This window comes from Thalassophryne amazonica, chromosome 6 (genome assembly GCF_902500255.1).
Source record: "Thalassophryne amazonica chromosome 6, fThaAma1.1, whole genome shotgun sequence".
NCBI lineage: Eukaryota > Metazoa > Chordata > Actinopteri > Batrachoidiformes > Batrachoididae > Thalassophryne > Thalassophryne amazonica.
Genome location: NC_047108.1, coordinates 59486243 through 59512694, shown reverse-complemented (window position 1 = coordinate 59512694; position 26452 = coordinate 59486243). Strand labels below are relative to the sequence as shown.

General features: G+C 43.4%; 2 protein-coding genes across 9 annotated transcripts in view; both read left to right on the top strand.

Annotated features, from left to right (window-relative positions):
• Positions 1-1209: 1209 nt before the first annotated feature.
• On the top strand, positions 1210-4828 carry si:dkey-183p4.10 (dentin sialophosphoprotein). 3 transcript variants are annotated; one of them, XM_034172228.1, is made up of 7 exons: positions 1210-1414; positions 1609-1792; positions 1880-3532; positions 3607-3673; positions 3758-3827; positions 3887-4021; positions 4461-4828. In XM_034172228.1, the coding sequence occupies exons 2-7, from the start codon at positions 1750-1752 to the stop codon at positions 4575-4577; spliced, it is 2085 nt and encodes a 694-aa protein (XP_034028119.1). In that variant the 5' UTR covers positions 1210-1414; positions 1609-1749; the 3' UTR covers positions 4578-4828. The 3 variants fall into 3 exon arrangements, with proteins under 3 accessions (XP_034028119.1, XP_034028120.1, XP_034028117.1); XM_034172229.1 differs by having other exon boundaries at positions 1877-3532; positions 3902-4021; XM_034172226.1 differs by having other exon boundaries at positions 1877-3532.
• An 18718-nt stretch (positions 4829-23546) lies between these two features.
• LOC117512232 (emerin-like) overlaps positions 23547-26452 on the top strand; it is a 57779-nt gene continuing 54873 nt past the window's right edge. For 3 of the 6 annotated variants that reach the window (XM_034172225.1, XM_034172222.1, XM_034172221.1), the window contains exons 1-2: positions 23549-23762; positions 23870-23968. In XM_034172225.1, the coding sequence (XP_034028116.1) occupies positions 23681-23762; positions 23870-23968 (181 nt within the window). In that variant the 5' untranslated portion in view covers positions 23549-23680. Of the gene's footprint in view, positions 23763-23869; positions 23969-26452 lie in introns of all 6 variants that reach the window. The other 3 variants (XM_034172220.1, XM_034172223.1, XM_034172224.1) reach the window with 3 other exon arrangements.

Genomic DNA, 26452 nt, shown 5'->3' with positions numbered 1-26452 from the left:
GTCAGTGCTCCGTCCAAAGCCACGCCCCCACAAACTTGAACATGCATCCCATCAAAGACAAAGTAGGTCAAAGCCATATTCATAGCAGTAGCAAGTTGAGCTCACTAGTCAGACAGAGACTCAGACACAATAGTTGAAACAGGTGGGGGAGGGGTCTTATCAATTTGTGTTTTGACAGCGTCGAGGTAGATGGATCTTTGTCATGGCAAAAAATAACATACAGAGAAGCTAACGTTAGCTTTTGGCCTAATACGAGCTACAAAAGTAACCAAGTTGGCAAATATTATATGAAAATAACAAATTCTCCTGAAGCAAAAGTAATTGCCTGTCCAACAGAAAGACAGCAACCTCTGCGTCACTTTTCAGGCCCTTCAGATGCCTCAGTTGTTTCCACCGAGAAGATGCCGCACCGATGTTGACTCTCATCTGACCTCTTGCTTTATCCCGAGCCTTTCTCATCGCAGCATTTTCTGTCTCCAGCTTTCTTTTCCTTGGCTTTCTGTCGGGGTGAGCCATTAAACGTAACGGTGGGAGTGGTAGTTTCGGCTGTATTCCCTCTGCCATTGTACCGAAGTGAACTTCTTCGATGAAATGAGATGAGTGTGCACGCGCGGAGGAGGGAAGGACAGAGGGGGGCGTTGATCCTGGTAATGGGAGCAGGAAGAAATAGACATGAAGGCATCTGATTGGTTTTTGGGAGTGGACCGCGGGGCTTATACTGGTCGGGGGTTTTAGCAATCCTACATCTGTTACAGATGTCAGATTTTTTTTGTTACTTTATCTGAATACATAATGTATTGACTACTATTAGGATAGATGGACCATTTCACCCAAAATAACAAAAACTGTTTCTGAACACTTACCTAGCCTAGCTTTAAATCCAGATAGCTGCATTACTCCCATACTTCCCTGTTGAGGGATTTAAAAAAGGGATATTTTATGTTAAATTTGTGATATCTAATGATAATGATGATCTAATCATATAAAATGCACTTGAATTATGTTACACAAAATAATCTGATTACTAAATAGTACATTTATATATTTATGTTATGTTACAATCCAACCAGTTTTATTTTACTCTTAAACTGATTCATGCTTGAATTATTTGACTTATTTACACTTCACTGTTTTAAGCTACTCAAACTGTTGAGTTGAGCTAACATCAGGTTTTACACAGAACCAGGATTTCTTAACTTGAACTGAAATTTAAACAGATTTTAGTTTTACTCAACAAATCCATTCATCTACTCAAAAGGGTCCTCATTCCAATTATGTTTTTAAAATAACTGTAATACTACCATGACACCAATAAACAGCTGTCTCAAAATGAAGGAACTGCGTGTTTGCTGGTATTCATGTGTCTGAAAGCAAACCCACATCAAAGGTGACATCATTTCATGAGCTCACGAAGGTACGTTCTTGCAGCAACACAAAACATTTCTCAGAGAATTTTGCATTTATAGATGTGTTGCTGTTGTTGTTTTTAACCAACTTTTAATTGAGCTTGGGTTTTATGGTTGGTTTGCATAATGTGGACATTTGGTTACTTTGTTGGAGGAGATATGCTGTGTTTAATTTCTGCTTCATGCACCTTCTGTTTGACAGGAAGCTACTTGCAGCAGCGACTGACGAGACGACTTCATTCTCTCTTCCGTTCTGAGTGGAAACTTTATCTTTGCCAATGCAGTCATCCCTCTCTGCCTTTAACTTGTGTTATAAAATATTACTTTAGCTTGCGTTACAAAGATGGAACAAAATTTTGCTGATTTATTTAGTGGTGCTTTTTCAGGTAAGAGACCATTTTTTAAACAACAATTAGAAATTTAGAAGTTATTTCTTGCAATTTAAATATTTACCAATGCAAATGTTACAGAAGATTCTCTGCCAGCTTTTCCTGAGAGTGATTTCAACTTTGAGAGCTTGAATTTTGAGGAAACCTTCAAGGAAGACATGAAAGAAAGCTTGCATATGCCATCAAAAGATGATGAGGTATTGCACTCACAACCAGCTGCTCAAATGCCAGGTTTGTCAAGTCTGGAATCTAATGATAAAGACATGGCTGGAAGTGATGATGAACAGCCTTCTGACACCAACAACAGTGAGGAACAACAAGGCAAAAGTCCAGAAGTGCATTGCACAAGCTCAAGTGAAGATTCTGAACTTGAAGATTGTGTTGCTGGAGAAGAAGCCGACACCGGACAACAGAGTCTATTGATGTCTGTTCACAGTAGTGAGGAGTTCTGGCGGTTTAATACAGAGGTCGAGATTTTTGCTGAAGGACAACTTCCAGCCACCGAGGGTACTGATAAACCTCAAAAAAGAAATGAGGAGAGTGAGAGTGATAAGGAGGCCTTGTATTGTGGGGAAGTCTCTAAAGGTGATGTCAAGGTGATTACCAAAGATGATGGGATTGAAGAGGAAGTTGAGATACAAAAGAACTCTGTGTATGAAGGTGTGAAAATGGAAAAAGATGAAGGTAAAGAAGATAAAGCACTCCCTCAGGACTTTGGCCAACAGGATGGAAACATCGACACAGGTAGGTTGGTTAGAGACCTCTGTGATTCTCCTGAAATATCCATGCAAAGTCTGGAGGAGCTAGATGCTGATACTGAAGACCACGTAGACAACATTCAGGATTTCTCCAAGGATGAATACCAGGAGGCAGGCGAGAGCTTTGCAGATTATCCGTCAGACTTTTCGTCATGCGAGTATGTTGAAGAAAGAAGCACAAAGGTGGAAAAAAGTCCTCACCAGGTGGACACTTTGCCTTGTGAACCAAATAGCTGCTCGGAACAAATTGTAACAGATGTTACATGGCTAGGATGTTCTGGAGACACGGGCAGAGATACAGATAAGCATCTGCACTGCAAAGAAGTGGACACTGATGAAGTTGTGGATCTGGATCAAGACAGAGGACAAAGACAGATTGTTGAACACATTTGGGGTGATCCATCTGTAGGAGTGATTGATCATGAGGTAGGCGAGTGTGATGAAAGCAGCTCCAGTGAGGATGATGCCCAAGGGAGGAAGAGTGATGAAGTCTTCTCAGGTATTTTTGATCTAAAGGATCAATTCAAGCCATTGGAGGACACCGAGTCTCAAAGAGACAAAGTCGAGTTTGCCAATTGGAGCATCTGTGAAGACCTAGGCATCACAAGAGGGGATCAGACAGTTTTCCAAATGTGCTGGAACACCGATGTATCAACAAATAAGGCTCCTCTCTATGGTCAGCTGTTTGTGGATGAGGAAAACCATGAAACGTTGTCTCCAGATGTCAATCAGCATCCTAAAGAAAACATCTGCGCAAACAGCTACTCAATAACTACCAAAACCTTGTGCCCTTCGAACCAGGGATCTGTGGACGACAGCTTCTTCTTCAACACTGATCCCGTGTCCTCTGGGTTCACGGAGGTGGGACAACTGGGAGACGACGAGAGCGAAGATGAGACAAACTGGGAGCAAGAACAGGAGAGAATTGAGGCTTTCTATAAGTTTTACAATGACAGCGACGGGGAGAATGAACGAAAAGGTGAGTATAGACAAGATTGTAATGTTTAATAAGAAGTACCACCGTTAACACTTCTATGGTGTCCATTTTTATAGGGAGGGAGGTAAAAGTTCAGTTTTCAACAGATACATCATCTCGGGTTATTCAATATGACACCGACAGGTAAGCCGAACTCCTGATTTATTGCTTATTTCTTATTTATTCACAATCAACAGCACTAAATTTGAACTGTGTGTTTTTTCTCAGCAGTGACAGAAACTCACTCAACAGCTCCACTGATAGTGAGGACGACCCGAACTCCGTGGACACCTCCGAGGTGAGAATAACCATGAGGAAACATGCAAGAACACACATACACGCTCATTAATTTTACTGTTTCACCTTTTCCAGGACATGAGGGACTCAGACGACACTCTGAATAATAAACCTGCTTTTGGTCTACCAAATACTCCAGTAGCAGAGAAGGAGCCGGAACTGAGCTGGACAGTGCACGGCACCAAAAAACACAAGGTGTGTACTCAGTGGGCCCTGCCAGCCCAGTCTCACATTTTTTTTTTCGTGCTCCCGTGACGAAATGAGTCAAATTTTCATGACGGGTTTTTTTTTAACTCACTATTCCTAACCCTACTCCTACCCCCAACTGTATCCTTAACCATAACCTAATCTTACTCTTTCCCCCCACCCTAACCACAACCACTCCGACCCCCCCCCCCCCCCCCCCCGCTTCACTTTTAATTTCGTGCAGCCATCACGGAATGAATTAGAATGAATACGTGCTGCTGTGATGAAAATGAGGCACTTTTCATCACAATATCACAAAGCAATACATTAATGTGTATTTCGTGCTGCTGAATCACGACTTGTCATGAGACCAGGTTGACCCTGCAGCACTTTTCAGTTTGTTACTCAGGTTTGGAATGACACCTGTTTCCTGTCACTGTACTGACAGCATGCAAACACACTGAAGCTGATACTGAGGATGGGTCTGGTGATCCTATTCGGGCTGCTGATGTTCTGGATGGCCAAAGACCAAGTGGATTGGCTCGGCCCAATTTCCTTCTTTTAGGGCTAAAAAAAAAAAAGTAAAGTAAAAGTATACTTGTGCATTAGAAACTGGTATATAGAAACAGCAGCAATTTGTGTAGAATTGCTTATTTTGTTGTAGTTTATAAAGTGTAGTTTACTTGCAAATGTGTTTTAAACAGTATGACTGTAGTTTATGGTGAACTGTTAATTTGTGCTTAAATGTTATGTCTTTATAACCCGGGGGGGGGGGGGGAAGCAAATGCACTGTGTCATTTTGTGAAATGTCAATTCAGTCCAATCTCAAAAGTTCAAACTTATTCAGTTTATTAAAACAGATTTTTTTTTTTTTTTTTTGGGGGGGGGGGGGGGATATTACATTTAATCAAATCATATTAAACTGAACTGGGATCCAAATGAGATATTTTATGCTTCACTGAATCATTGCAGAAAGAAGTGATGTTAAACCTCATTCACTTTTGTAATAAATTGTGACATCCTCAAGCAATCTAATTGTTTTGTTTGTTTGTTTGTTTTTTGTCATTACTGTGCTGACACTATTTGCAAAAATTTGCTCGTCAGGGTACAGGTGATTTTTTTTCCCCGAAAATTTAATTTGTAAAAAAGTAACATATAGAGTTCAACGTAGGTTGTGTGCCATTATCTGTAAAAGCGCTTTACAATGATGACTCTCTTTCCCCCATATATACACACACACCGATGTCACGGCACTGCCATGCAAGGCACTCACAACATACCGGAGGCAAGTTGGGGATTAAGAACCTTGCTCAAGGGCTCTGAGTGATTATATTGACTGATGGGGATTTGAAATGAGGATCTTTGGTCACAACCCCACTGCTTTAACCACTTGGCCATCACAATAATAATGTAATACCATACTAGTCCAAATATAATTATAATGACTATGATTATAAGATGACTAGGCAAAACTGCCCAAAAATAGGTGTACCAAGCTTGTGGCAGCATATTCAAGAAGACTTGAGGCTGTAACTGCTGCCAAAGGTGCATCAACAATGTACTGAGCAAAAGTTGTGAATACTGATGCACATGTGATTTCTTTTTTTTTTCTTTTTTAATTGAAAAAAAAATTAACAACAAAACTTTTTTCATGTTGTCTTTATGGGGTGTTGTAAGTAGAATTTTTTTTGGGGGGGGGGGTGCAGGGGGTGAATATACTAGGTTTTGGAATAAGGCTTTAATATAAAATGTAGAAAAAGTAAAGTGCTGTGAATACTTTCCAGATGCACTGTATCACTCTGTAACTACACTTCTGTAACACCTGGTGCACAAACATGCAGAGCAGCTGACTTACACATAGACACTAAAAAACATACACCTCACACATCATTGTGGTACATTATTGTATATAGATTGCCTTTTGCACAATATCCTACTTAATGTTTACCACATAAGTACTGTGAGAGCTACAGTCTGCTAAAGAAGATTCTGATTCTCACCAAAGGTCAGCAATCCAGACAGGGTCAGAAACCTTTTCCAAAGCTTAGCATGAAAACCGGTTCACCCTTTCAGCAACTGTGCATTATCTTGGCTCATTAAGGCCATCTCCTGGTGAAATGGATGTAATGCAGTGGAAAGTGGAGGTGATTTACATGGAACATTAAATCAATTCTGTTTGAAAATTCTAGTCTGGACTGCATAGGCACAGAATAAAGTCAATAGATACACATGAGGCACATTAAAGAAAATCTTGCTGAATTCTGATAGTAATTTTAGCAAAGTCTGTTTATTTATTTATTACCATTTAGGTTATTGTTTTTGTATGATCAATTTTAGTGATGCTTGTAAGAAGTACTTTAAGATGAAATCATTTTCTACATTATTAGTTCTATGTTTTATAATGTTACTATTATTATTTATTATTTTTATATAAGTGCTGACAGTAATTCTTTTCTTTTTAAATGTTAACTTACATATTTTTTGTGGGTTTGTTTGTTGGCTGTTATATTATTATGGGGGCCAAGTTGTAAAGACGCAAGTGGAGAACAGCGCCCCCAGATGGCCAATTGTATAATCCTCGCACGCTTGACCCCTGACTAAACTATTCCAAAATCTAACCTCATCTAGATATCTATCCAGGTGATATTCCCACCAAGTTTGAAGTAAATTTGTCCTGCCGTTTTAAATTTTTTTGTCCACAGTCACAGCAGTAAAAACACGATCCTGCTCACCGCTTGGCCAATACACAGGGTAATGAACATATTTTACTGGCCTTTCCATGACTGGGAAAGAATGTACACTCATGAAAAATATAAATACACTTGCAAGAAAAGCAAAAACATTTCAATGATTGAAAAAAAAAATCAACGAAACCTACACAGAGCTCTGGATGATGCACAAGAAAAGAAAAATGATCTAAAATGTCAAAGTTGATGGAGAGGCACATGTACTTGTACAGCAATTTATAGTTTTACTTTTATATATTATAAAATGTTCAAGAGCGAGCGAGAGGTGCTGTCAAGCTGTCTGTCTGTCTGCTCAGACAGTTAAAAAAAGAAAGAAAAACGCAGGCATGCACGCACACGCATACACACAAGAACAGCCCAATCTGAACGTGCACTCTAATACGAGGTCTATTAGAAAAGTATCCGACCTTATTATTTTTTTCAAAAACCATATGGATTTGAATCACGTGTGATTGCGTCAGACAAGCTTGAACCCTCGTGCACATGCGTGAGTTTTTCCACGCCTGTCAGTTGCGTCCTTCGCCTGTGAGCAGGCTTTGAGTGAGGAGTGGTCCAGCCCCCTCGTCGTTGTTTCATTGCCAGGAAATGGCGGAATGATTTGGGCTTTTTTTCCATCAGAATTTTTTCAGAAACTGTTAGAGACTGGCAGCTGGAAACCATTAGAAAAATTTATCTGGCTTTCGGTGAAAATGTTACAGGCTTGGTAGAGAATAAGGAGTGTTATTGTCGCCGGCGCGGCGCGCCCGCCACAGGAAAAACACCTCCGTTGGAAGCCTTAAGGACAAGTTGGAACATGCCCTGCTGTTAAACAATTTCTCAGATACTCACTCAACTGAAAGCCACCAAAAGCCGCCTGGATTTTACAAATGGTTATCAACACGGAGGTGTTTTTCCTGTGGCGGGTGCGCCGTGCCGGCTGCAAGCCGACGCGCCAATCCATCCGCACATCTTTCATTAAAAAAATCTTTAACTGCTGATTCCAACCTCTTCTGAAAGTTCTCTGTTCTCTCACGACGTCCTGGGTCAATAGAGGCTTAAATTTGGAGGTGTTCAGCTTGAAACGGGATGACAACGTCGCCTCGGAGCGCTGCGCGACGTCCCGCTCCGTGGGAAGTCCTTACAGCGATAGAAACAATCCAAAATCTCTCATCAGCCGTTAAAATTTTCACCGAAAACCAGCTTAATTTCTCGAATGGCATCCACTCGGATGTGCCTCACAGTTTCTGAAAAAATTTTGATGAAGCACAGCGCCAGTCTCTCAGCAACTTCTCAGACAATGAAAATCCGACGAGGGGGCTGGTCACCGACAGGCGTGGAAAAACTCACGCATGCGCACGAAGGTTCAAGCTTGGCTGATGTAAAAACATATGAATCAAACCCATATAGTTTTTTAAAAAAATAAAACGGTCGGTTTCTTTTCTAATAGACCTCGTACTCCACCAGAAAATAAACAATCCAAACACGCTAAAAATTTCTCAAATCTCTCAAATACCAAAACTCTAATAGGTGTCTGTACACCCGAAATGCACGTGTACTGAGCGTTTTCGCATCGTTGCATTTGTAGATGTGCTTGCAGCTACGTATGTTTGCCTTTAATGTATGTGTTCTGCCGCGTGTAGCCTCCCGCTGCGAACAAATACACAGCAATCAAGGATGACCTCCTCAAAACTTTTGAACTGTCAGACTGAAAGGGCCAGCAGGCTCTCCTCTCTGTACGGGCTGGAGCACTGCAAGCCCTTCAGAGTTCATGGACAGAATGCTGCAGTTCTTGAGAGGACACCGGCCGGACCTTTTGTAGAGCAACTCTCTCACGGCTGTACTGAAAGGCGCAGGAGGCGCAGGAGCTAAAAATATTGCAGGAGTGCAAAAGAGGCTGCAAAAAATGCTGGTGTGCTGTGGTTGTTGCTGTATCACTGTATTACATTACTAAGCCATATATATTGATTTATAACAGAAAACCGTCAAAAGGGGGAATAAAAATAAGTGTAAAGATGATTGAATATATCATCAGAGCAGTAAACTGATCAGTCCCTGTGAACGCCATGCACTGACTCCAAGCAAAAATCCAAACAATCAGGCTGAGTTTGCCCTGTAATTTCCGACGGAAGATGAATGCAGCGGCAGCAGCAGCGATTGCCTCCTGCGTGCGCTTATTATTTTTTATTAAATATAATAATATATGTGTGTGGGAATGACAATCCAGGCCTTCTGTACATGTGGCAACAAGTAGATGATTCAGATGATTATATAAGAGCTGCTCTGGAAGGCAGAATTTACGTTGTGGATCTACTGCAGCTGGTGGAAATAACCGCACATGGGGAGTCAATGCGCGGCGTTCACACGGACTCCTCAGGTGCATCAGCGCTGGCCAACACTAGAGCCCGACCGATATTATCGGCCAATATAAGCCCTTTTCAAAGTACTCACTATCGGCCGAAATTTTGCCGATAGAACGCGATAATTTCTCATAAACAGAACAGTTACTGAAATAATGTTTGTGTTGGCAATGTAAAATGTCCTTGCACCGTTTGTCCAGTAGATGGAGCTCTGACTCCATTCAACTGAGAGCTGCTTACACCCCTGCTTAAATGTGTTCATCACCGGCCCCCGTAGTTTGCCGTTACACTGCACTGATCATCTGACAAAAGCATACAAGTTTATAAGGAGGTTGTTTGTAAAAACTTTGCGATTACATTCACCCCACATTTCCCCTGTTTCAGTTCAACTCAGTTTGATTAACTCAGTTTATGTAGTAATGTGTCAAATGTGCTTCATTGCGTCGGTCACGCTTTTTATTAAGCCCACGTTGTGTAGACCTTATTTCTAGCATGAAAAACTTTCATTTACTGCTAAGAGGTTGAAACATTCAGATTCACTGGTCATCCGGAAGGGTTCTGGGAATTAGTGCCATTCGCCATTAACCCTCTGGGGCTGACGCCGTCATATACAACAGCTGGGACCAAGCTTTACTAAACTGTAAATAACTTTGTAGTGATATGAGATAGAAACTTACTTTTTTTTTTTTGCTGAAAAGTTAACTTTGCGGACTTTTGATCCACTGTCAGCCATCTTGGTACTCCTCATAGAAGATGTGTGATGACGTGTGCAATGTGAGTGTCCAATCGAAATTGGTTACCCGTCACATGGTTTTCCAAAATTCAATCGTAGGGCAGATTTACCTCACGTGATATGCCAAAGATCATTTTCAGGAGTGATATCTTACTAGTTGGCCCGTTTGAATAGCCCCCTAACTGCTCCAATTGCATTTTTGCATTTTTTGAACTTGAAAATTCTTCTCTGTTATAAAATTAATCAATATGAGGACAAAGCTTCAGTTTTTAGCTCATACCTTTTTTGTTAAGAGTCCAAAAAAAAAGAACATTTTATTCATTTAAAAAAATATATAACAGCTGATTTATCAGCTATCGGCAAATCAGCCGATTTATCAATTATCGGCATTTTTTTCATCCAAATATCGTTATCGGCATCGGCCTCAAAAAATCCATATCGGTCGGGCTCTAGCCAACACCACGATCACGGACTACCCTGCGCTGGTAGAAGAGGCCGACAAATTCTTCCTGGCTGGCCAGACATGACAGCAGCCGCACTCACCCCATCGCACACAGTGGCAGAAGCCCCACACCACACACCAGCACCGCCACGGAGGAACTGCATCTCTCCACCACAGCAGCGCTCACAAACCGGCTTCTGCACTGTATGAAACCATTTAGCTGGTCGAATGAAGTCCAACGAAACGCTAACATTACAAAAACTAAGCAAACAATAAGAAGCTGTCAAAAAGAAATACGGGCGAATTGAAATTTTTCTACAGTTTAAAAATGCTGACAAAGCACCAGCTGCAGTAACAAAGCTGCGCGAAGGTTAAACGATGCCAACGAAAGTCCAGATTTCTTGTTTCGTTTGGGCTTCGTTGCCCTTCATTAAGTGCTGTGTGACTGGGCCATAACAGCCAAGCATCAAAACCAGAGATATTCCAGGCCAGGAGAAGTTAACATCCCCCAATCCTGGGACCAATTTTATTGGCTACATGTTTCCAAAATTCTCTTCAAAGTATTCCTGGGTCAAACGTTATCTGCAAGACAAACTTGGTTCATCTCACCATAGTTTTTCCTGCAGGTTAGCAGTGGGAAAAACACAACCACTTTGTGTTGTAAAGAACATTATTTTAGCCACATATGAAAGTTATAATGTTTTTCTTGGGTGCATAATTAAGCAAAAAGTCCATTTGCATATATCCAATTTAACCTGCTGTGTTTCCTTTTATAACTTGGTGTATGTTAAATGTGATTCTAGAATTATTCATGCTTTGGCATGGTGAAATGTTTTTCTTTTAATCAATGGTTTGTGTAAGAAGGTATTCAAAAGCTCTAATCATTTTGGTGTGATTAAAAGGAACCTAAGAACAAAATGTATGTCAATATATTTAAACTCTGCATCTGAAGTCTGACTTTGAGTGAAACTACACCAGTGGTGGGCACAGCTAATCAAAAGGTTAGCTTTGATAACCATTATTCCAATAACTGAAAAGCTATCGTTTATGATGCTAAACCGATAAACTGCAAAAAAAATCATCTTTATTACAGATAACCGGTAACTTTTATTCGGACGCGGCCACATCAGATTATACTGTCAGCTTCTGATAAACCAGTTTCACTTGTTGCGCTTAAAGATGACGTCATCAACAAGCGACAGCCAGTCTGCCATAAACCATGGCAATAGAGACTGGAATGGACGTTACGTGACTAGCGGCGTGCTGCTCGGTGGCTATTACTAAGGGTGGAGAGAGCACCTTGAGCCAGTTAAACAGAAGCGAAATGAGGGGAAAAAAGGCAGCCAGTGCTTCACCATCAACTGCACCAACTACAAAAACAAATTCTCGAATACTAAAATCAACTGTACAATAGCCTTAATGTAATTATGTAAAACAAATGTCTATTTTAAAGTCGTTATGTCACAATTTAATATCAATATACTGAGACTATAACTCAACGCCATAAGTTCTTTTCATTAAGCTGCATTCACATGCATACAAATATGGAAACAAAAATGTTTAAATATATATATACTTGCAATATGATATGTACATGGTGGTCACAGGCGGCATTTAAATTTTAACAGTGTGGTTGGAGGGGATGGAGGAGGTACTTTTTACCCTGACTGAGGGTCAAAAGTCATAAATTCTGAATGGCTTTATATCTACTTGTAATAAAATGTTAGTAAAAATCATATATATGTTGTTGTCATTAAAAGACTAGCAATAATATTACAGTGGAAAAAGCAGCAAGGTAAAAGACCACAATGGCAAGGCATGCTTCAGATTTATATTTTAATACATAAGGATTGTTCATCCAGGCATGTATGGGTTCGTTAGAGCTTTTAATCAGCTTGAATACAACTTACAAGGCTTCATTTATAAAAATCCATCGAGAATTATGATGACAGGAAAAAAAAAACATCACAGTAAATGAACAGAATGGAATATTATCCCCAAATTTCCAAACTTTACATAAAACATTTTTTTCTACTCAGACATGTATGGGTTCATTAGAAAGAGAGTTAACAAATAGTGACAACAGAGAGAGAAAAGCAGCACAGTTTGTCATAATTTCCCCAAATTTCTGCATTTTACATAAAAGTTTTTTTCACCCACACATGCATAGGGTCATTAGAAAGAGCAATTAAAGGGATTTAAAACAAACCTACATGTATTAAAATCCGTTAAGAAATAGTGACGCTAGTGCAAAAAAAGCTGTCAGTTTATATTGACGATCGGCACATCTCCACTCTTAGTAATGGCGCCTTCCTGTCCAGAGCAAAGCTAATCCGGTTGTTAAGCGCTGACGTAACGCATCACGTGATAAATCTGTTTCCGGGTCCAAAGACCTCCAAGTTTACAAGCAAAGTTACATCTGTATGATCCTTTTAAGGATTTACAGTTTAAGTTTAGTTTGTGTTTACATTGTGGGCAAATCTCCGTCCCTCCCTTCTCCGCCTCCACCTCCGTTAACCGCATTCGTCTGGCTCTATGGTCAGAACACTTAATAACATTTTTTTTCTTTTATTTTGCATATTTTATTATGCACAGGTAAAATATACATGTCTGTTTGTTAATAAAAAAATATTTATTACAATAAACAGGACGTTAAAGTGCAAGCTTCACTTTCTCCCCCAACGACATGAACAGGAAGCGATCGCAGCTCGCAGCAACTCCCATTGAAAATAACAGAGAAACAACCTGAACGTCTGACATTTTTACATAAAACAAACGCAGTAACAACGTCTAAAAACCCAGTTAATATATCCAGGAGACTTTTAGGCACAATATACAAAGAGTTTTATGTTGCGATGTTAATGCTGTTGTTCATGTGCAACAGTGTAAGTGCAGCCTGATCAGATCGTCTCAGTGCAGTTCTCAATGTTAATGACAGCGCGCCTTTTATGTTTGGAGCAGGAAGTTGAAAATCACATGATGCGTTATGTCACACTTAACAACCGGATAGATTGAGGCGCGCACATCCACTCCAGTCTATATTTCCATGCCATAAACCATGGAAATAGAGACTGGAATGGACGTCACGTGACTAGCGGCGTGCCGCACGGCGACCATTACTAAGGGTGGAGAGAGCACCTTGAGCTAGTTAAACAGAAGCGAAATGAGAAGAAAAAAGGCAGCCAGTGCTTCACCATCAACTGCACCAACTACAAAAACAAATTCTCGAATACTAAAATGAACTGTACAAGAGCCTTAATGTAATTATGAAAACAAATGTCTATTTTAAAGTCGTTATGTCACAATTTAATATCGATATACTGAGACTAAGTTCTTTTCATTAAGCTGCGTTCACATGCATACAGATATGGAAACAAAAATGTTTAACCCCTTTAACGCCTGAATTTATATAGCTGTATATAAAAAAATGTTTTGTGTGTGTTTTTGCCTTTAAGTAAATGGTAAATAATGTTGAGATTATTACTTTCACTTTTGCACAAAAAATAAATAGTAATTTTGGTATTTTGGTAATAATTTATGTTACAATGTTATAATAATAATAATGGTATGTTGCAAATTTGCGACAACAGGCATACTGGTCAATTTGGTATGTTGCATATTTGAGTCAAATATTGTAGCATATATGTGACAATAGGCGTTAAGGGGTTAAATATATTTATGTCTACATATATACTTGCAGTTGTTGTTTAATATGATATGTACATGGTGGTCACAGGGAGCATTTAAATTTTAACAGTGTGGTTGGAGGAGATGGAGGAGGTACTTTTTACCCTGACTGAGGGTCAAAAGTCATAAATTCTGAATGGCTTTATATCGACTTGTAATAAAATGTTAGTAAAAATCATATATATGTTGTTGTCATTAAAAGACTAGCAATAATATTAGAGTGGAAAAAGCAGCAAGATAAATGACCACAATCGCAAGGCATACTTCAGATTTATATTTTAATACAAAAGGATTTTTTATCCAGGCATGTATGGGTTCGTTAAAGCTTTTAATCAGCTGGAATACAATTTACAAGGCTTCATTTATAAAAAATCCATTGACGCGAGTGCAAAAAAAGCGGTCAGTTTATTATTTATGATCGGCACATCTCCACCCTTAGTAATGCGCCTTCCTGTCCTGAGAGACACTAAAAGATTGAGGCGCGCACGTCCATTCCAGTCTATATTTCCATGCCATAAACAACTGATCTACACATGACAGGGATTAAAATGTTTGATTTTAGGGTTTACAAACATTTTTGACTGTTAAACTTTGCTCGCTTTACCAGCAAAAAAAAAAGGTTAGTGGACTGAAAGTTATCGGAACTAAATTTATCTGAAAATAATTGGTCCGATGATGGTTTTAAACCTTATCTGAAAAGCTAATCCGCTAACAAAAACATTAGCTTTGATAATTATCGGTTATCGAATTAGACAGTGTCCACCACTGAACTACACACCAAATGGGCGTAACTTAGTGACGTAGAATCCACTTTAAAAAGCCAAGAACAAAGTCATCCTCTTTTACTCTTGTTCACTCTCTTGTTTTCTCTTTTGTGCTTTCTCTGATCCGCTTGCAAACTCGTAAGTCCTTTTACCTTCTATGTTTTTCTTCATGGCTGAAGAGGTCCCATCAAGGTTCAAGGTTACTTTATTTGTACCAAAAGGTAAATTTGGTGTTGTGTGGGCCGCTGAAGAGGAGGTACTGCTGGCCCACCACCACCAGAGGGCGCCCTGCCTGGAGTGCGGGCTCCAGGCACCAGAGGGCGCTGCCGCCTTATGGGAGCAGCCTGGGTGACAGCTGTCACCCATCACTGGACACAGCTGTTCCACTCAGCACAGAGGTATATCAGGAGGACGGCGTCTCCACCTCAGTGCCGAGATATCGCCTTTAGACTGAGGTAACGTACTCTGCATTTATATTCTGATTAAAAGACTTGTTAAACCTTTTCAGGACTGCTGATTACTGAAAGCTAAATTGCTTGGATAAGTACTCACCTGCCTGCCATATTGTGACTAGAGGTGGAGGCGGCTTCTCCCCTCTCCGTTACTGGGTGCTGTCGCATCCACACCTGTGTTGTTGCTCTCTCCCGCCAGCAGTACCGGATCCGACGAGCGGAGGCAGTGGCCACCTGGGACTTCGGGACTTGGCGGTTCCAGTATTTCCAGGGTTCGGTGGCAGAGGAGATCTGGGTGGTTTCGGTTCGACTGAGACGGACGTCTCCTACCTTCGAGCCTGCCCACACGACACCAGCGGATTCGACCCCAAATTGTGATTGTTGTATTCATTGTGCTCGTTTCACAATAGTAAACCTTGTTATTCACCTTCCTCCATTGTCCGTTCATTGCGCCCCCTGTTGTGGGTCCGTGTACCTACACTTTCACAACAGGATATCTTGGCCAGCGTCATGGACCCCGAGGGGCGTCAACCGGCTGTTGAACGGCCAATGGAAGACCAAGGCGCGTCGGCGGCTTCGGGAGGGGTAATCGGTGAGTTGCAGCGGATCCTCACCGCTTTCACCTCTCGGATCGATTTAATGACCGAGCAGCACGTTCTCCTAAACCGCAGGGTGGAGGCTCTCGCCGCACAAGTGGAGGCGCGCCCTCCGGGCGCCGCTGCGGCTCTCCCTCCCGAGGACCCTGCGCGTGAAAGTGACGTTCCACTGGTCGTTCAACGGTCCCTTCCTCCGTCCCCAGAAGCATACATAAGCCCTCCAGAACCGTACGGAGGCTGTGTGGAGACATGCGCGGATTTTCTGATGCAGTGTTCGCTCGTCTTCGCACAGCGTCCCGTGATGTACGCGACTGATGCTAGCAAAGTAGCTTATGTAATAAATCTGCTTCGCGGGGAGGCACGCGCTTGGGCTACAGCGCTCTGGGAGCAGAACTCACGGCTCCTTCATACATACGTTGGGTTTGTACGGGAGCTCAGAACGGTGTTCAACCATCCCAACAGAGGAGAGTCCGCTTCAACCGCGCTACTGTCAATGAGACAGGGGCGTCGGAGCGCAGCTGCCTATGCAGTCGCCTTCCGCATCGCGGCGGCGAGATCCGGCTGGAATAGCACTGCCCTCCGCGCCGCCTTTGTAAACGGACTGTCATTGGTCCTAAAAGAGCACCTGGTGGCGAAGGACGAACCACGGGACTTAGACGGGCTCATCGATCTGGTCATACGACTTGACAACCGGTTAGAAGAACGCCGTCAGGAACGAGGCGAAGGGCGTGGCCAGGCACGCGTCGTCCCTCTCCCTTCCGGTTCCGATCGAGCTCCGCCTTCCCCACGCTCCACAGCCCCTGCGCTCCGTGGGGTCACAGCTCCCCCTACTGACGAAGCTAGGGACACGAGTAGGGCAACATTTAGGGCACCAGATGCACAGAGGAGATGGACCCACGGAGCGTGTCTTGTTTGTGGTTCAATAGAGCACCATGTGAGAGACTGCCCCGAGCGGTCAAACGCCAAACGCCCGCCCCTAGAGACTGGGCCAGGGGTGGGCCAAAACATTCACGTGGGACACACCCACATTGCTACACGACTCCCAGTCACAATCCTGTTTGAGGATTCAACCCTGAAGGCCCCAGCACTGGTGGACACGGGCTCTGAGGGGAATCTGCTTGACAGTAGATGGGCCAGGGAGATAGGGCTCCCTCTGGTGGCTCTTACCTCGCCTGTGCAGGTTCGGGCGCTAGATGGCTCCCTACTCCCACCAATCACGCATAAGACACCTCCAGTAACTCTGGTGGTGTCAGGTAACCACCGGGAGGTGATCGAGTTCTTTGTGACTCAGGCCACCTCCCGTGTGGTTTTGGGTTTTCCCTGGATGCTAAAGCACAATCCCCGGATCGATTGGCCGTCCGGGGTAGTGGTTCAGTGGAGCGAAACCTGCCATCGGGAGTGTCTAGGTTCCTCGGTTCCTCCCGGCTCCCAAGCTAAGGAGGAGGTCCGAGTCCCGCCCAATCTGAAGGCGGTGCCGGCGGAGTACCATGACCTTGCTGACGTGTTCAGCAAGGATCTGGCTCTCACGCTTCCTCCCCACCGCCCGTATGATTGTGCCATTGATTTGGTTCCAGGCAGTGAGTTCCCGTCCAGTAGGCTGTACAACCTCTCACGGCCGGAGCGTGAATCAATGGAGACCTACATCCGGGACTCATTAGCTGCCGGGTTGATCCGGAATTCCACCTCTCCGATGGGTGCAGGTTTCTTTTTTGTGGGTAAAAAAGATGGCGGGCTTCGTCCATGCATTGATTACATGGGGTTGAACGAAATCACGGTTCGCAACCGATACCCGTTGCCCTTGTTGGATTCAGTGTTCACCCCCTTGCATGGAGCCAAAATCTTCACCAAGCTGGATCTTAGGAATGCGTATCATTTGGTTCGGATCCGGAAGGGAGACGAATGGAAGACGGCATTTAACACCCCCCTAGGTCATTTTGAGTACCTGGTCATGCCGTTCGGTCTCACTAATGCTCCCGCGACTTTCCAAGCGTTGGTAAACGATGTCTTGCGGGACTTCCTGCACCGGTTCGTCTTCGTGTATCTAGACGATATACTCATCTTTTCCCCGGATCCTGAGACTCATGTCCGGCATGTCCGTCAGGTCCTGCAGCGGTTGTTGGAGAACCGCCTGTTTGTGAAGGGCGAGAAGTGTGAATTCCACCGCACTTCTTTGTCCTTCCTGGGGATTATCATCTCCTCTAACTCCGTCGCCCCTGATCCGGCCAAGGTTGCGGCGGTGAGAGATTGGCCCCAACCCACAAGCCGTAGGAAGCTGCAACAGTTCCTCGGCTTTGCTCATTTCTACAGGAGGTTCATTAAGGGCTACAGTCAGGTAGTTAGCCCCCTGACAGCCCTGACCTCACCAAAAGTCCCCTTCACCTGGTCGGATCGGTGCAAAGCCGCGTTCAAGGAGTTGAAACGGCGCTTTTCGTCTGCACCAGTTCTGGTGCAGCCCGATCCTAGCCGCCAGTTAGTGGTTGAAGTGGATGCCTCGGACTCAGGGATAGGAGCGGTGCTCTCCCAGAGCGGGAAGACCGATAAGGTCCTTCACCCGTGTGCCTATTTTTCCCGCAGGTTGACCCCCGCTGAACGGAACTATGACGTCGGCAATCGGGAACTCCTTGCTGTGAAAGAGGCCCTCGAAGAGTGGAGACATCTGTTGGAGGGAACAGCCGTGCCATTCACGGTTTTCACTGACCATCGGAACCTGGAGTACATCAGGACCGCCAAGCGGCTGAACCCCAGGCAAGCCCGCTGGTCACTGTTCTTTGGCTGTTTTGACTTCCGGATTACCTACCGTCCCGGGACCAAGAATCAAAGATCGGATGCATTGTCCCGGGTGCATGAAGACGAAGTCAAAACGGAACCGTCGGATCCCCCGGATCCCATCATCCCGGAGTCCGCTATCGTGGCCGCCCTCACCTGGGACGTGGAGAAGACCGTCCGGGAGGCCCTGACCCGTGACCTGGACCCCGGAAACGGACCAAAGGACAGACTATACGTCCCACCAGAGGCTAGGGCTGCAGTCCTGGACTTCTGTCACGGTTCTAAACTCTCCTGTCACCCTGGGGTGCGAAGGACCGTGACAGTCGTCCGGCAACGCTTCTGGTGGGCATCCCTGGAGGCCGACGTCCGGGACTACGTCCAGGCCTGTACCACCTGCGCCAGGGGCAAGGCCGACCACAGAAAGACCTCAGGGCAGCTACAGCCACTGCCCGTGCCTCATCGCCCCTGGTCCCACATCGGCCTGGATTTTGTCACGGGTCTCCCGCCGTCCCAGGGACACACCGTCGTCTTCACGATAGTGGACCGTTTCTCCAAGGCGGCCCACTTCGTGGCCCTCCCGAAGCTCCCAACGGCCCAGGAGACAGCAGACCTCCTGGTCCACCACGTCGTCCGTCTGCATGGCATACCATCAAACATCGTCTCCGATCGCGGTCCCCAGTTCACCTCGCACGTCTGGAGGAGCTTTTGCCGGGAACTGGGGGCCACGGTTAGCCTCTCGTCTGGGTACCACCCCCAGACCAACGGGCAGGCAGAGCGGGCGAATCAGGAACTGGAGCAGACCCTTCGCTGTGTGACAGCCGCGCACCCGACGGCCTGGAGTACCCACCTGGCCTGGATCGAGTACGCCCACAACAGCCAAGTGTCATCAGCCACCGGCCTCTCCCCGTTTGAGGTGTGCTTGGGGTATCAGCCCCCCTTGTTTCCGGTGGTTGAGGGAGAGGTCGGTGTGCCCTCGGTCCAGGCCCACCTACGGAAGTGCCGTCGGGTATGGCGTGCCGCCCGCTCTGCCTTGTTGAAGGCCCGGACGAGGGCGAAGAAACATGCAGACCGGCGGCGGGCCCCGGCCCCCAAGTATCGTCCTGGGCAGGAGGTCTGGTTGTCCACCAAGGACATTCCTCTGCAGGTAGACTCACCGAAACTTCAAGAACGGTACATCGGACCTTACAAGATCCTCAAGGTCATCAACCCCGCCGCAGTGAGGCTCCAGCTTCCGGCCTCACTGCGGATCCATCCAGTTTTTCATGTTTCCCGGATCAAGCCCCTTCACACCTCACCCCTCTGCACCCCGGGTCCGGCGCCGCCTCCTGCCCGGATCATCGACGGGGAACCGGCTTGGACTGTACGCCGGCTCCTTGATGTCCGTCGGATGGGCCGGGGTTTTCAATATCTGGTGGACTGGGAGGGGTACGGTCCCGAGGAGCGCTCCTGGGTGAAGAAGGGCTTCATCCTGGACCCGGCCCTCCTGGCCGACTTCTACCGTCGCCATCCGGACAAGCCCGGCCGTGCGCCAGGAGGCGCCCGTTGAGGGGGGGGTCCTGTTGTGTGGGCCGCTGAAGAGGAGGTACTGCTGGCTTTTAATCTGGCCCCACAAGTTTTTGAGGACACCAGAGCACCATTTTTATCAAACACCTAAACCTTCATTCTTGGGTCAACCAGAACCAATACTGACCCACAGAACCATCAGTCTGTCCTGCCAGTAAACCAAGCCAAAACCACATCTGGTATCACTGGGGAAAACCAGCAGTTCAACCACAGAACCAGACAAGCTCAGGCCAGAACCAGCCCATCAATGACCAAAGTCAATTGGATCGTTAAACAGCTTCAAAGAACTAGTTAAGTGACCCATCAGGTTCAACTGGGCTTTGTTAAGTGGTACAAGGTGGCTTCATACAGATTTGTCTGAGAATTTTCTGAATAATAAGAATTGGCGATCCAAAATTCATCACTAAATTCAAATCAGATCATTTACTTAATTCCTTAAACTTATTTCACTGCTTTCTTTCAACATCTCATGAGTAACAAAATGTGTCCACAATATAACTATTTAATCATTGTTCATATCCTCAAAATGCTATTAACATGTTAATTTTTTCTTGTATAATTGTAAGTAAATGTACGTAAATATCCCTGCAGTGGTTTTACTGTGTTCAGGTGGAACCAGTGTTGGTCAATCATATTGTAGAAATTACGACTTTTAGATCTGAGACTGATTAATAGGGGGTGGTGGCCAAGTGGTTAATGCGCTTGGTTTCAGTTCAGAAGGCTCCAGGTTCAAATCCCACCCCTGCCACATTTCTCCATGTAATGTGGAGTTGCGTCAGGAAGGGCATCCGGCGTAAAACCTGTGCCAATTCAACATGCAGATCCACCTTGGTTTTGCTGTGGCGACCCCGAGTACAAACAAGGGAGCAGCCGAAGGGACTTACTTACAACCCCTGGCAATAATTATGGAATCACCGGCCTCGGAGGATGTTCATTCAGTTGTTTAATTTTGTAGAAAAAAAGCAGATCACAGACATGACACAAAACTAAAGTCATTTCAAATGGCAACTGTCTGGCTTTAAGAAACACTATAAGAAATCAGGAAAAATAATTGTGGCAGTCAGTAACAGTTACTTTTTAGACCAAGCAGAGGGAAAAAATATGGACTCACTCAATTCTGGGGAATAAATTATGGAATCACCCTGTAAATTTTCATCCCCAAAACTAACACCTGCATCAAATCAGATGTGCTCATTAGTCTGCATCTAAAAAGGAGTGATCACACCTTGGAGAGCTTTTGCACCAAGCGGACCGACATGAATCATGGCTCCAACACGAGAGATGTCAATTGAAACAAAGGAGAGGATTATCAAACTCTTAAAAGAGGGTAAATCATCACGCAATGTTGCAAAAGATGTTGGTTGTTCACAGTCAGCTGTGTCTAAACTCTGGACCAAATACAAACAACATGGGAAGGTTGTTAAAGGCAAACATACTGGTAGACCAAGGAAGACATCAAAGCGTCAAGACAGAAAACTTAAAGCAATATGTCTCAAAAATCGAAAATGCACAACAAAACAAATGAGGAACGAATGGGAGGAAACTGGAGTCAACGTCTGTGACCGAACTGTAAGAAACTGCCTAAAGGAAATGGGATTTACATACAGAAAAGCTAAACGAAAGCCATCATTAACACCTAAACAGAAAAAAACAAGGTTACACTGGGCTAAAGAAAAGCAATTATGGACTGTGGATGACTGGATGAAAGTCATATTCAGTGATGAATCTCGAATCTGCATTGGGCAAGGTGATGATGCTGGAACTTTTGTTTGGTGCCGTTCCAATGAGACTTATAAAGATGACTGCCTGAAGAGAACATGTACATTTCCACAGTCATTGATGATATGGGGCTGCATGTCAGGTAAAGGCACTGGGGAGATGGCTGTCATTACATCATCAATAAATGCACAAGTTTACATTGATATTTTGGACACTTTTCTTATCCCATCAATTGAAAGGATGCATCTTGCCATAGAGCAAAAACTGTGAAAGCATTCCTTGCAAAAAGACACATAGGGTCAATGTCATGGCCTGCAAATAGCCCGGATCTTAATCCAATTGAAAATCTTTGGTGGAAGTTGAAGAAAATGGTCCATGACAAGGCTCCAACCTGCAAAGCTGATCTGGCAACAGCAATCAGAGAAAGTTGGAGCCAGATTGATGAAGAGTACTGTTTGTCACTCATTAAGTCCATGCCTCAGAGACTGCAAGCTGTTATAAAAGCCAGAGGTGGTGCAACAAAATACTAGTGATGTGTTGGAGCATTCTTTTGTTTTTCATGATTCCATAATTTTTTCCTCAGAATTGAGTGATTCCATATTTTTTTCCCTCTGCTTGGTCTAAAAAAGTAACCGTTACTGACTGACTGCCACAATTTTTTTTCCTGATTTCTTATAGTGTTTCTTAAAGCCAGAAAGTTGCCATTTGAAATGACTTTAGTTTTGTGTCATGTCTGTGATCTGCTTTTTTTCTACAAAATTAAACTGAATGAACATCCTCCGAGGCCGGTGATTCCATAATTTTTGCCAGGGGTTGTAGATCTGAGACTGATTATTGATTAATGTTTAAATTAAAGTTCCTATGGCTTAAAACATTGGTGGTGCCCTGATAACTTCAAGTTAATTAAATATCATTCTGAATAATTGTTAAGTCTTAAAATTGTTAATTATTTTGGCACGTACGTGAAATACCATTAATTCCAAAGAATAATGATTTAAAATCACTTCATATTTATGGTGCAGCCGTGTGTGGCCAAATAATTATAAATTACCTAAAACTGTGATTTAGGTACTCGCGGGTGAGACCCCTTAAAATTTCGGATCTTAATAATTATTCAATATTTAAACTTGCTACATCTTATGTTGCTGACGTGTGCAGCAAAGTTAACAAGTTAACAACTGCTAATTATTATTCTTAAATTACGCTACAGCACTAACCACTTGGCCCTGCTAACACAAGTATATTATTAATGTCTTTAAACGAAAAGATGCACATAGAACCGTTATTATTAAACATACATAACAGTGGCTTTCTGTTTCAGATCTTGCCCTTTATTGTTCCACCCAAGTGCTATGTTGAAGACTGGCCAGCAGATGTCGCCATGTTTAATTGTATCAAATGCTTCGAAACACTGAACCATTTCAACACAATTGCTTCATATTGATTCAGTGGTTGGGTTTCTCTATCACTAGTTCATGGTTCCTACTTTGTCGTGTTCGGCTTTAGTTACCTTCACCGGGTTGATGAAGCCGGGAGAAACAAACTGCTGTTTTACCTCCTCTTTGCCTCGCTTTAATCACCGTTTTTGCTTTTTATATTGTTTCTGTGGTCTCCTCGCTTCCATCTCCTACGTCACTTCCTGCGTCACACCGCCTCCTCCTCAGTTAGTGGTTCATGGCGGTATCCGCGACCGAGTCTATGTTTTGTGGTTCAGTGATTTGTGAATCATTTCCGAGTTTGACACAGCTTCGTTCACTGACGTAACGCGGGAGTGATTTTCGGACACTACAGCAGTTGCTTTTAGCAGCTGAAAGTGCAATTTTCTCGAAAGTACACAGACGCAAGAAGAGCCAAAAAGCGACGATGAGTTCATTGCGCAGCAAGTCTGCGGATGAGCTCGCCGAGCTGCTCGATGAATACGGGATAAAACACGGACCTGTAGTTGGTGAGTTCGCGGCTGGTCTGTGGCCTCCTCACGGTGTCTGTCTCCTTACTGTATTGTGTCTTCAATAATATTTTGTTACTGCTGTTACGTGAACGTTTATTGGCCAGACTCCACCAGAGGTCTGTATGAGAAGAAGCTGAAAGAGGCCATGGCCAAAGGGAAACCACAAAGACCTTCGCCTGACCGAACTTACTACCGAGAAGAAGGTACAGTTCATTTATATTTATTACTAATTTATTTCTGTGTAATTACCCTCCAGGATTCAGACTACGCAAAATCTACACGGTCAGACTAAAAACAACAATTCCTACTGTCAAAAGTATTTGTCTCAAGGTCTGGAATGGAGTTGCTATAGATCTCGGACAATAAAATAAAATAAGGAACTTTGTCCTGAAGTTAGACAGTAGTTCATTATTCAGACAGTAATTCGCGATGAAGCAGTTCTGGTTGTATTATGGGCCCTGTTGAATTCTACCTTTTAAAAAATCCAAAATAAAACAATGATTTGGTTTTGATGCTAAAACCAAAAATACAACGACAGAATATGGAAAGCGTAAACAGACATATACTTATTTATTAGGCTTGTGCTTTGAATTAAATCTGTCAACTCCTTACACCTCACTCTAGTCACAACTTTAGTTAAAAAAGTGCTGCAAAAACAATTATGAAAAGAACTGACAGTTACACATCAAAAAACAACTAGAAATAAAAGAATGACAAAAATTTAAAAAATAAAAAAATAGTCATGATGACAAGTGACTACTGTGTATAGTATAATATTTCAAAAATTCTGATTTTCTGCTTTTACATGGGCAACTGTGAATGGAGGTTAAGCTTGGACAGTTATTCAGTATTTGGACAATGATTCAATTTCCAGACAGTAGTTGTCTTATCATTAAATACAGTGAAATTGAGGGGTGGGAGGGGGTGAAATGAGGGTTGGGGTGGATGGGGCAAGGGCACTTGACATATCTGGGCAGGTGGTGCCAAAATGCACTTGCCCATGTAAAAGCTATTACTGCTTAAATGTGGACAGTTATTCAGTATCTGGACAGTGATTCAAATTCCAGACAGTAGTTTGTCATACCATTAAATACAGTGAAATTGAGGGGTGAGAGGGGGTGAAATGGAGGTTGGTGGGCCTGGGGCAAGGGCACTTGACATCTGGGCATGTGGCGCCAAAATGCACTTGCCCATGTAAAAGCTATTACTGCTTAAATGTGGACAGTTATTCAGTATCTGGACAGTGATTCGTTTTCCAGACAGTAGTTCGTCATATCATTAAATACAGTGAAATTGAGCGGTGGGAGGGGGTGAAATGGTGGTTGGTGGGCATGGGGCAAGGGCACTTGACATATCTGGGCAGGTGGCGCCAAAATGCACTTGCCCATGTAAAAGCTATTACTGCTTAAATGTGGACAGTTATTCAGCACAGAAATTTTGAATTTTTGAAATATTATTTGTACAGTAGTCACTTGTTATCTTGACTATTTTTTTAATTTTTAAATTGTTTTTGTCATTTTATTTCTCATTGTTGTTTTTTGATGTGTAACTGTCAGTTCTTTTCATAATTGTTTTTGCAGCACTTTTTTAACTAAAGTTGTGACTAGAGTGAGGTGTAAGGAGTTGACAGATTCAAAGCACAAGCCTAATAAATGAGTATATATCTGTTTACACTTTCCATATTCTGTCGTTGTATTTTTGGTTTTAGCATCCAAACCAAATCATTGTTTTATTTGGGATTTTTTAAAGGTAGAGTTCAACAGGACACGTTTATTTCCATTTTAAAAACATTTTTTGCCCACTGTCTACTGTCTAACTTCACGCCGGTAGGAACTTTTCCTTGTGGTCCTGAATAAAAACAAGGTGTCCAATGTTTTACATAATATTTTAAAATGAAATACTTAATTCGGTGTTTCAGCATTTCCCATAATGCACCTGGTGGCTGCCTGCGCTTCCCAGAATGCACTGCGGTGCCAGCAAAGTTCCACTTTCACACACTCTCGCGAGCGCCACTAGCTTAGCTTATGACAAGCTAAAAGTGAACTCTCTCGTTATGGCCGAAAAACTTTCCACAGTTTCTGGGGAGTCTGTGTTAGTACGCGCCCGCGGCCAATGTGCTTGATGAATTCCTGCGCAAAAAGTAGTTCCCAGATAATTGTGATATATTCCTGTGAGATAATGAGTATATCTCATCTAAATCAATTCTAAAATTTACCAGTGATAAAATTATAAGGAGAACTGAAGTTTTAAGAGTGGCCATAATAAATATTTAAGAAACGTAAAAGTTTATGAGCATTGTAAACATTGACACGATGGAGTTTGATGCGGAAGAGTTCAGAAAGATACGATTGGAATGTTTTGATTACCATTTACAGTTGGCGATGAAAGACTTGGGTGTTAACTTCGTGTTAAAGTCAGAACAAGAAGCTGCACTAAAAGAGATCTATCTGGGAAAGGACACATTCTCTGTGTTGTCGCTCCAACGAGAGCGGCACGCTGAGCAGTTTCGCGAAAGTAGTCCAGCGAGCTCAATCTGTAGGTGAGCTATCCCACAATGCTAAAATAGCAGAGATGTGGGTTCAATGAGAGCGGCACTCTGAGCAGGGTGCCACTGTGATACTCTCACGAGCGTCACAAGCTTAGTTTATGGCAAGCTAAAAGTGGATGCGCTCGTTTTGGCCGAACGT